General features: G+C 31.0%; 1 protein-coding gene and 1 long non-coding RNA gene across 3 annotated transcripts in view; one reads left to right on the plus strand and one right to left on the minus strand.

The window, feature by feature from the left end:
• LOC106680067 (uncharacterized) overlaps positions 1 to 10,955 on the plus strand; it is a 16,940-nt gene extending 5,985 nt beyond the window's left edge. The window contains exon 3 of the long non-coding RNA XR_001343066.2: positions 10,548 to 10,955. This is a non-coding gene — a long non-coding RNA (uncharacterized lncRNA). The remainder of the gene's footprint in view (positions 1 to 10,547) is intronic.
• Positions 49 to 11,281, minus strand: part of LOC106680065 (transmembrane channel-like protein 7) — a 30,192-nt gene continuing 18,959 nt past the window's right edge. For both annotated transcript variants that reach the window (XM_014419533.2, XM_014419532.2), the window contains 2 exons: positions 9,119 to 9,219; positions 49 to 6,704 (listed from right to left, as the gene is read on the minus strand). In XM_014419533.2, coding sequence (XP_014275019.1) covers positions 4,833 to 6,704; positions 9,119 to 9,219 — 1,973 coding nt within the window. In that variant the 3' untranslated portion in view covers positions 49 to 4,832. The remainder of the gene's footprint in view (positions 6,705 to 9,118; positions 9,220 to 11,281) is intronic.

Here is an 11,281-nt window from a genome sequence, read left to right on the forward strand (position 1 = left end):
ATTTTGATCGTTTATTTAAAAGATGAAATAATAATTTAAGTTGGAAATTTAGCTTTTGTTTTGTTATTTTTATGTGGGGAGTCCATGTAAGTCGTTTGTCTAATGTCAATCCAAGGTATTTTATTGTGTCTGTCCGGGTTAAACTTTGTTCATTTAGAAAAACAGGAGGACATAGACCACGACGGAGCGTAAAAGTTATTTGAACTGATTTCTCAATGTTTATTTCTGATTTCCATTTGATACACCATTCATGGATGTGAGCTAGATGTATTTGTAATCGTTCTGAGGCTTGTGCTGGGTCGCTATGCTTGGCTAAAATGGCTGTGTCGTCGGCATAAGTGGCCGTGAGAGTGTGTTCCATTGTGGGTAAATCGGAGGTATACAAAGTGTATAATAATGGCGCTAAAATAGATCCGTCAGATCTATCAGACGAAACGTCAGACATTAAACAGTTAAAAACTATTTGTTCTTTTTTGACCGCAACCCTGACCATCGACCATCTTCTTCATATTTTAAGTTATACGGTCAACTATATATAAACAAGTTAAGGTTTAAATGTTTCTTTAAAATTTTACTGGGATGGAATCGTATAGCATCTTGTGATAAATATAGTACACCTAGTGGCTAAAATTAAAGTATGGGATCTTTTCTCTTCGATCAGTGTGATCTTTAGGGAAACAATATGAATCACTATCCTGATAACAGATGTTAAGTCTGCACTATTTTCACCAAACCTTCTTCTTCTTCTAACCAAACGCCAGAATTATTTTGACAATTTGCCTGAAAATATTGATTAGTTAAATTTCCAAAAATGTAATCCAGAAAGAGACGAAATTAAAAATTAACTCATTAATTATAACAACAATAAAAATATAAGGTAGTTGTGTAGATGATGGGAGACCATGAGTGCTGTCGGCAGTAAATATGAGCAACACTGATATGTATTTATGTGATGTTCTCATTTATGGGAGTGATAAAAAAATACACTGTTAACTAATTTGTATTCATACGAATTTCAATCCTGATTTTAACTGTAAAAGACCGGTTAGGGTGTATGTTTATCAGTTCACCATTAAATTATGAGTGTATAACCTACACTCGTATTATTACTAATTTATTCAAATTCTTAAATTTTTTTTTTGTATTATGTTTTTATTACAAAAACATAGGAGAAATATGATAAATAAAGATAAAAACAACTTCAGAGACAAAAAATAAAAATAAAAACACAATTAACTAAGCAATCAAATAAACATAAAACTGATAAAGGTGGCAGTGCAGTATTTCTCATAGCCACCACTCACAGCGCTCATAGTCACTCATTATCTATACAAGTAACAAATACAATTATTATTAGTGAAATATCACAGACAATATAGTTGACTAAAAAAAAAGTGAGTAAAATTTTGTTTGAATGAAGTTGGATGGCATTTAATTATTAGTGAAATATTGATTGTTGAATAGTTTAAAAACAAGTAACTATTAGTCTGATCCTTCTTTAATTGAGGATTCAACTGAATCTGAAATAATATCTTACACTGTCTCATCAGAGATGTGAGATCTGCAATAACAATCACTTATATATATTATATGCTGACGTTACAACAAATAAAATAGCAAGATTAATATATACCGAGTAACTATGAAACGATCCCCATTTATTAAAATGGAAAAGACGCTGGGTTTGATGGCAACAAACCAAGAATGCATAATGAAAATTTTTTTCAAAATAAGATCATAATCCTGATGAACTTCTTTAATAGAAGTAATACTAATAAGGATCCGTTTAACTAGTAAACGAACCTCCAGAAAACCGCAATTAATCAGTGGTAAGAAAGAAAATGGCTCTTATAATCAAGTTTTATTCAACTGGAGCGATTCTTCAAAATAAATCCCTGCATCATAGATATAATGCAGTCAGTCTATTTCTACACTCAAGTTTCAAGCCAAATTGAGAATGATTCATATTGAACATGTGAAAGGTGCGCCAGGAATCATTTGTTCGAGATCCCGGGATGGTAAATCGTCATCGTTTATATTTAAGTCAGATTATCTATACAAGGGCCTGCTCATCAACAGAAATCTTAAAGAGAGCCTGTGGATCAAGAGAATAATCACAAAACTGGGCGGAACAAAATGAGGAAATAAAAGTTTCCATGTCTTTAACTCTCATAGTCAATCAGAATTATTTTACAGGCCTCTACAATTCCTATATTCAATAATCCTACATCGATAACTGAAATGTATAGTAGTTATGGCTCACTAATACCACGGTAATTCAAACTGAAATTTTCCCTTTATTTCATTAATGAATTGATAACGACAACAAAATAAGAGGAGGTATATATTAGAAAAATCAGCGATTCCTATTTTCCCAATGAACTTCTAATATTTAAGACATTCAATAATAAAAACAATCAATATTTTGTTGGACTAATTCACAAACTAACTAATTTTGTTCAAGTAAAAAGTTTACTCGTGTCAACGTAATTGAATGTGAGATTTTGATTGTCATAATTAATGAGTAATTTGTAATTTAGTTGATTTTACTGGTTTAGATTATCAGAAACATAACGATTCAAATGTATCAGTTGGTAAAAATAGTTCTCAACTATTTATTCACTGCCATTGAATAAATAGTAATTTAATATAATTCATAGGAACATCGTTGATTGTGTGTGTGTAATAATGATAGGGAGATGGGTGTGGGTCCTATCAAAGAAAAAACTCAAATAGTAATTAAACTATTTAATGTGAGCCAACGTTGCAGGGCTTCAAACAAAATATTTCAAAAAAATATAACAAAATAGAAAACAAAAATAAAATTTAACTAAGGCGTGGTTAATTATGATTGAAAATAAATGAAAATTGAAAATAAACAATCTAAACAAAACAAAAAGAGGTGTACAGTGAAACATAATTAAATAAGAATAACTTTTAGACAATTAATGAAAACAGAAATAATAAGAAATATAAATTAAATAAATAAAAAATTCGTATCCATTTCTGTCTCAACACTTTATTTTTCACCAGTCCAACGTTTCGGCCATTCCAGCCATCTTCAAGGACATCTTCAATACAATTTCTTCCTCACATTAATTTAAAGTTTTTTTGCAGGCTATTCTGCCCAGGTCATTTTATTTATTTTAAGTTAAAAGCCTATTTATTTAAAATTTAAAATCATTAACATTTAATTTTTTATAAATAAATGGTTTGTTATATGGTGGTGTATTGATTGTTGATAATCTTATAGAGGAAAATTAAATGTTAATGATTTTAAATTTTAAATAAATAGGCTTTTAACTTATAATAAAGAAAATGACCTCGGCAGAATAGCCTGCAAAAAAACTTTAAATTAATGTGAGGAAGAAATTGTATTGAAGATGGCTGGAATGGCCGAAACGTTGGACTGGTGAAAAATAAAGTGTTGATACAGAAATGGATACGAATTTATGATTTATTTAATAAATAATTACCTTGTCTCAAGAATTTGAAATAATATAATTAAAAGAAATATATAAATATAGTATACTAAGTACTTGTTTTTAATCTTATTCTCTTTTTCCATCTTTTAGTGTGTATTTTCACATATTTTAAATCATAATTAAACACACCATAGTTAAATTTTATATTTGTTAACTATTTCCTTACTCTTTTATCTCCTTTATGAGTTAGTATCTTTCTTAGTTCTGATGAAGCCCTGTAACGTAGGGCGTAACATTGGCTAACATTAAATAGTTTTATTACTAACTGAGTTTTTTCTTTGACCTCAGCCCTCATCGTATCCTTCATACTCACTTACGGTAGACCATATATATATATTAGTTTATATTTTTTTTTTCTACAAGAATTAAGAATCTGCTTTTGCCCACTAGACTGTTTCTGATAGGTGAAGGCAAGAGACTTATTTATTTTAGGCATAGTTATAGAATATAAAACTATTCATTATCATTAGTTCATAATTCATGGTTTCAATTAAAAAAAAAAAGTGCAGCTGAAAAGAAAAATATATACAGTGTAATATCAGTAATCCGAACTTTGGTATTCTTCGGTAACACTCCAACAACCCAAAATGGTATTAAAAAAAAAAAAGTTACTCTTCTTTTTTTTAGAAAACTCAGCAGCTAATAACATATTTGTTTTCAAATTAAAGTGCACATATCGCACCAGTATTTCTAAAGTGACACAACTCAAAAATCGGTGTTTTTGAGTTATGACTATGAAAGAAATTGGTAAATATATCTTTATGAATCATCAAAACTGTATCAACCTAGCTTCAGAGCTTGTCTGCCAGAGAGCACTTGTGTCACTCTTGCTGCCTTAATGCTATTCCCGCTCCATAGGCAAGAGTGTCGCATTTCCAGAAATGTAAGTTTTAGACTTATGTCACTTTAGAAATACTAGTGCGATATGTAAAGATCATTTTTAACTTCCGATTCATAGGGAAGTTATGTTATAATGTAATCACCATAAAAATCGAAAGTTGAAGTTTTTCCTGTTTCAATAATGAGTTATCACAGTCAAAAAACAATTATTTTTAAAAAAATTTAATTTTGTAAAAACTTCCAACAGTCAAATTTCCAACAAAATAAAAATAGTTATGTACATTCATTCGTTTAATTTTTTTTTACACCATTTTTCCAAATACCTTCTGTAATCCAAACTTTTCAATAAGCCGAACACCCTCCTGCAGCAATTAGTTCGGATAACTGAGATTACACTGTAATAGAGTTAATACAAAACTTAATTTATAAAACATAACTTAATTTAAGACAGATAGATGTTATTAGGAAAACTTGTACAAAGAAAATTAAATTAGTAAAATAAAAAAATTAATTACTATTATTTGGAGGGTCTACCGATCTGATGGCCTTGTGCCTTTCTTGATGCTGTTTTATAAAATCGCTTAATCTGTTCAAGAGAAATTGTTTATCGTGGCCTTCAAGAATAAGTTGCTTTTTAAGAACCGTAACCATCTGTTTGTTGGCCTTCGATACAATATAATAATAATATAAAGATAATATAAGAATAAAGAACGTTGGAATTGCAAATGTTGAAGACGCGATTTCTTCAAAGCAGTAAATAATCCAAGAGGGAAAACTATTATAAAATTCTCGTATCAGAGACCAAACTGAAGGTCGGCCGATGTAAGGGCCACAAGATTTAGACGGTTCTAGCTCTGTCATAGTATAAGCCCACGGTATAACAGCAACGGTAAATGATACCAAAAGAACAGACATGAACATAGAATCACTTCTCGAAGCTCGATAGACTGTAGTTGATGGAGAAGAATTTACTAAACAAGCGAATTTCTTTATATAGAAAACCAAAAAAAACAACACAGTGGCTAATGCCGGAAGAAGTGGGGCATAGAAGCTACCGAACCATACTAATGTTTGACTGTAAACAACATCTAATACATGTTTCGGTAATTCGAATTCTTGTGCTCCGAGAATCTGAGTAAATTTGCATTTTAGATGTTTTGCGAGCAACATTCTCGGAAAATTTACAAGAAATGTAATGGCTGCATTAGATATTATATCTAATATTAGAAGTTTGTATATTTGCTGCCCGATATAGGTTTCCCAACACAGCGGCTTTTGGCAGTGAGGGCTACTGCACGTTGTTGAGTCTGAGGTGCATCGGACCAAAGAAAAAAATGATGCCAGCAGAACACCAAGTGACGATAAACGCAAGATAACAGTTCTAAAAAATGCTACCCTCAAAGCAGATATGGGACTATAATTTTCTAAAATTACAAAATAATTTAATATATTAGGAATGACTAGATTCAATCCAACTATACAGAGGTACGGGGCAAATTCTAATAACAGTCTGTGTAGGTCATCGTGAACATCTTTCTGAAGTTCGCGAACAGAATATTGAAAAGTATAGAATATAAATAGCCCGGCAAAGACGCATATCAGAATACTGACTCCGTTTAAAAATATTCGAATAAAGAAAAATCTCAATTCCTCTTCTTCGTTTCTGTTTTTCTTTTCCTCTTCCCTCCGTTCTGTGTCTAAGTTTTCTTTAATTTCCTTATAAATAGCCTTGTGTTTTATTTTTGCAGATGTTTCATTCGAAATGCAAAAATCCCAACCTCCGAAAACCATACTACAGTATTTGTAATATTGCCCCTCAGATTCCATCAGTCTGTCTTTGAATCCGCTAGCTGCTTTTCTTATTATCGCGCACAAACTTAACAGTAAATATACAGCCGCTGTTGCGATGTAAGCTAGAGGAAGATTATAATTCAGAATAACATTTTCAAGGATAGAGTTAGGGTAATAGCCGTAGAACATAATTGTAGACTCAAGCCACCCATTGCCCTGCAAAATATTGTACGGAGTAATTGTTAGATTCGTCCAACTATTAAAATATATTTTAGGACAACATTCATAAGAAGTGTCATTAATTTGAGCACAAGGATCTGATTCTGTTTCCTGCATTAGCAGTGTTGGTACAACGACAAAACAAACTACAATAACTGTAATCGTTAAATTAAGAAACATAAGCCACTTAACAAAGAAAAAGAAGGCGACAACACCTGTGCCAAAGTTCCCTTCTATAGTAATAAAACACTGCCTCCAGAGTTCGACCATCTTGTACAATTCTTTCCTCCTCACTTTCATATACTCCCACAGTTTACGTTTCCTTAACTTGAATTGTTTCATTCCTTGCAAGCGGAAGGTATCTGCGCTCTAGAAAAAATAATACAAAATGTTAAAATTAATCAATTATAATAAAAAATATCTATTAAGTCTCAACCTGTTTTTCTAATTATTCTACTTCTACGCTTCAGTCATTCTCAAGGATAACTTATTACAAATATTACAGCTAAAATGTTGTAAAATAAATTGCCGGCCATATGTAAAGAACATTTTTAACTTCCCCATCATCGTGAAAATTTTTACAGTTTCGATATCATGTAATCTAATTTATATGAAAGTGTACGCAGTAAATTTTTTCATTTGATTCCGCAAAACTTTAATTAATAGCAGAAATATGTATTATACAAATTTTGTTGGTGAACACATTTTTTTATCATGTTTTTAATAAATCCATAAAGAGTATTTTTTTTTTATTTATACATTTTTTTACTTATAATAGAACCGTCTTATTGTTTTATCAAATTGAATCATCACTTAGCATTACTGGGGATCTAAAAAAAAATTATTTTTAAAACTTCAAAACTGTTGAATTTCCAAAAAAATTAAATAAATAAAAATATTTATGTACATTCATATTGCTGAATATTTTTACACTATTATTCCTAATACTTTCTGTAATGGGAACTTTTCAGTAATTTCAAAACCCCCTTTGGAGCAACTAGTTTGGATTACCAAGATTACACTGTATTTTATAGATACGTAAAATCTGGTAAATGTCATAACAATCATGGAAAAACAATACTTATCAAATTGGAACCTTACTTGGATTTCCGACCTCTTCCAAGGAGGTTTGTTTTTGTTTTATGAGAATAAAACAAAAACAGATTTTTTCTTATCTTTCTTTTATTCCCTTCACACTCTCTATTCTTTTATTTGTCCTTACCCAAGTGATTAGTTATGCTCTCAACATATTACTATTGTTAAATTTTCTAATTACTTCTTAGTCTTACTTAACTTTATATTCTATTTCTATTAATTGTCCAAATTTACCTTTGAACTATAGCTACCTTAAGGCAATTCTATAGAATCCGTTATCTCCTTCCACTTAAAATCCGTCAACTCTTAGTTTCTTCTCTTGTTTTCTCTCACTTTGACTATGGCAGCCTGGTATATGGTGGACTCTCAGGTAATCTCGAATCTAAACTTATAACGTCTTATGAACTGCGCAGTACGATTTATTATCGGTATCACCAGAGATACCCGCATAACCTAGAGAATCAGCAGAGATACGCACATAACCAGTATTACGCCGAACTGAAGTGGTTCTATCCATCCTTCCGATGCCAGTATTTCCTAGTTTCCTTTTTATTCCTCCTATATCCTAGAAAACCTCCAATTCAAATTCTCTGTCCAATCCCGTACTACCAGGTTCCGTTTATCTGACATCTACCCTTCACCTCACCAAACTGCTGCGTTTGATAAATCGTTTTTTACCTGAGCTGCATATCTCTGGAACTCCATTCCCTCCAACACGTCATGTACCAGCCCTTTTCTCGTTTAAATCCCTTATATTTCACTACCTTTTGTTTCACCAATCTGACCCATTATTATAATAATACAGATATTTTGTAATTAACTTTTTGTTTTGTTTTTATTTAGTAAGTTAGTTTTTTAATAAATCTATTTTTTTCATTCTCTCTGTATATAGGTTATAATTAAGTGTGGCCACACAGTTTTATGGCCAATAAATATTATTATAAAATTAAAATGGTAATTGTTCTAAAGGGACCTAATCCCAGAATAATAAACTATTTGTCATTTCATTGAAGTATTTTACTTAAATATTTCATTAGTTACATATACCTTCTTTCTCTTTGTTTTTCCATAACTTTAATTTTTAAGTTATTATTATTAAATTAAAATATTCATATTTCGGAGTTTCTTTGCATTATATAACTTTATATTTTTATTTCTTTAAGTATGTTATTTTACTTATATATTTAATTAGCTGTATATATGTTTTATTTTTCACTTCTTTCATTACTTTATTTTTATATATTTTCATTCTGTACAATCGTTTACTTTAATGAGTCTATGTACCGTTTTATTTATTGGTTGCTATCTTGTTTTGTGTTTTAAGCCCTGATGAAGGCGAGAAATTCTGGCCAAAACGTTTTTCGTTATTTCCTGACCACACCCCTAACCATCTTCTCATCATATATGAATATTACCTACATATTAAGTTATATATTATATAATCATTTTAATTTTTAGCAACTATAAGGGTTAAATTAAAATTGTTATTTCTCTTTTAAACCCACCAAATTGACTAGCAATGTCTTCATCTTGATTATTACGGAAAAGCAAGGTTCAACAACAGAAACTCAAGGCTTCGTTTTGAAATCTTACAACAATATTCTAATAATAATTCAATGTTATAATAAATACTAATATTAATCTATTGCTATTAAAGTAAACTTAAATTTATTAATAAGTAAACTTACCAGGAGTTTGGCTTTGATTTCTCTCTTTTGAGACATATTAATGGGCATGGTCTTTATCAGCATCATTTCTTCCCATGTTGTCTCTTCGTTAGCTAGATTCTCTGAAATTAAAATACAAATTATCTATTTACAACTGTATAAAATCATATACAACTAGTAAATTTTCTATTAGATATAAAATGACACAATACAAACATGTAGAGAATCAACCCATTGATAGAACTCCAATAACATTACTAGAGAAGAAGATTTCGGGGTCATCTTCTTTTCAGATGCCATGGGGGATTATCAGATAATGAAGGAGAAGCCAGGTTAGAAACAAGTTGGTGGTTGGGAAGTTCATCATGGAAGGATTGGTATCTGGTTCTGACCAAATCGGCAACATATAGAACATTAAAATCCTAATGGATGACTTGATTTGTGACAAAGTAAGGAGCATTAAGGATTTTGAACTGAAAGAATAATCAATTTAAATTTAAGAAATCGGCAGTTATAAACAACCATCTTCACTCCTTAAACATAGTATACATAATTATGAGAGATAGTTGACCGTGGATGATAAATGAGGAGAAGATGGTTGGGGGTGGGGTCAATGAAACACAAATAAGTATGACTAACTTATTTTAATGTGCCGACGTTTCGGCTAGAGTTTCTAGCCTTCTTCAGGGCTGCTCGCTGAAAAGTTGAGCACTTAATGACTACTTACTAGCATTAAGTGCTCAACTTTTCAGCGAGCAGCCCTGAAGAAGGCTAGAAACTCTAGCCGAAACGTCGGCACATTAAAATAAGTTAGTCATACTTATTTGTGTTTCATTGACCGCACCCCCAACCATCTTCTCCTCATAGTATACATAGTTAGGAGAAATACTGCGATCATCCAAAAGTTTGAATTCGAGTTTTTGATGGAAATTCACGTTTTGAGGTCCATCCCGAATCCAAATAATCAAGTCTTGCAAAATGATCTGTAAGTGGACAGCCTAAATGAAAAATGGAAAGTCGTACAAAACTGAAATTATTTATTTAAAGCAAGTGTAAGCGCAGTGATTTTGATTAAACTCGGTAAATCAATTAATATGAGGTAGTCAGAAATGGTTTAATGGAAAAAGTTTGAAAAAATCATTCTCTACGCTACCTTTAATTTTGTTTATTTGAAATAATCAGTTCTCATATAAAAAATGATAAAAAACTGAAAAATACAAAAAATTAAATAATTTGATGAATAACTAAATGAAAAAAAAAAGTTTAACTAAAGGAGTTTTATTTTACCGCACCTGGACAAAATTCCATTTATTGTATTTTTTCATCTTTTACTATCAATTAACTACTATTTTGTTAATATATTGTTAATTATATTTCCAAGTTTGTTTATTATTATTTTATTTTTATGTTTCTCTGGATTAAGATTGTTATCTCATTTTGCTTTTTTCAGACCAGATGAAGTCCTTAAACTCAGGTCGAAACATCGGCACAAATGAAAGTTTGATTTATTTGTGTATCTTTGCTGACCGCACCCCCGACCATCTTCTACTCATATCAATTTATGGTAATTTGTTAACACCACATAAATCTTAGTATTAAGAAATCACACTAGATTAAAAGTAACCTGCTCTCTTTCTTGTACGGTGAAGGAAGAATCTTAAGAGAAACAAGCTCCTTCTTTCTTGCACCAACATTTTTCGACAAGCGTCATTAAATCTTTGTTTTCGAGGGTGAAAGAGCAGTGTACATCAGTGGAATTTTGTTCTAGAATAGAAACCAGATTTGCATGCAATAAGAAAAAATGAAATGTGTGAAATTCTTTATAAAACAGCCAAACCCAGCAAAAATACTCTTGGTTACTTTTTGTCACTGATATTGAAACAATGAGTACATTGTTTAAGCATTTATATCCTTCTTGCGTCAATAAGTCAAGAGGAGGAGCTGCCTACTGGCAGACAATTTTGGAACTAAATATATAGCAGATATAAATAACAATTTTAGTTCTTTTTGATTTTTCTAAGGCTTTTGACACAGTTAGCCATAAGATCCTCCTTAGTAAACTTCAAAACCTTTCCTTGTCAAATAGTGTCCTAAAGTGGTTCCTCTCCTTCCTGTCCCATCGTTCCCAAACAGTTGTCATTCCGAATAAACCTCTTTCCTCTCCCCTGCTTCTGTCACAAGGTG

This window comes from Halyomorpha halys, unplaced genomic scaffold, assembly GCF_000696795.3.
Source record: "Halyomorpha halys isolate HHAL.00 unplaced genomic scaffold, Hhal_1.1 Scaffold240.1, whole genome shotgun sequence".
In the NCBI taxonomy this organism is placed as follows: domain Eukaryota; kingdom Metazoa; phylum Arthropoda; class Insecta; order Hemiptera; family Pentatomidae; genus Halyomorpha; species Halyomorpha halys.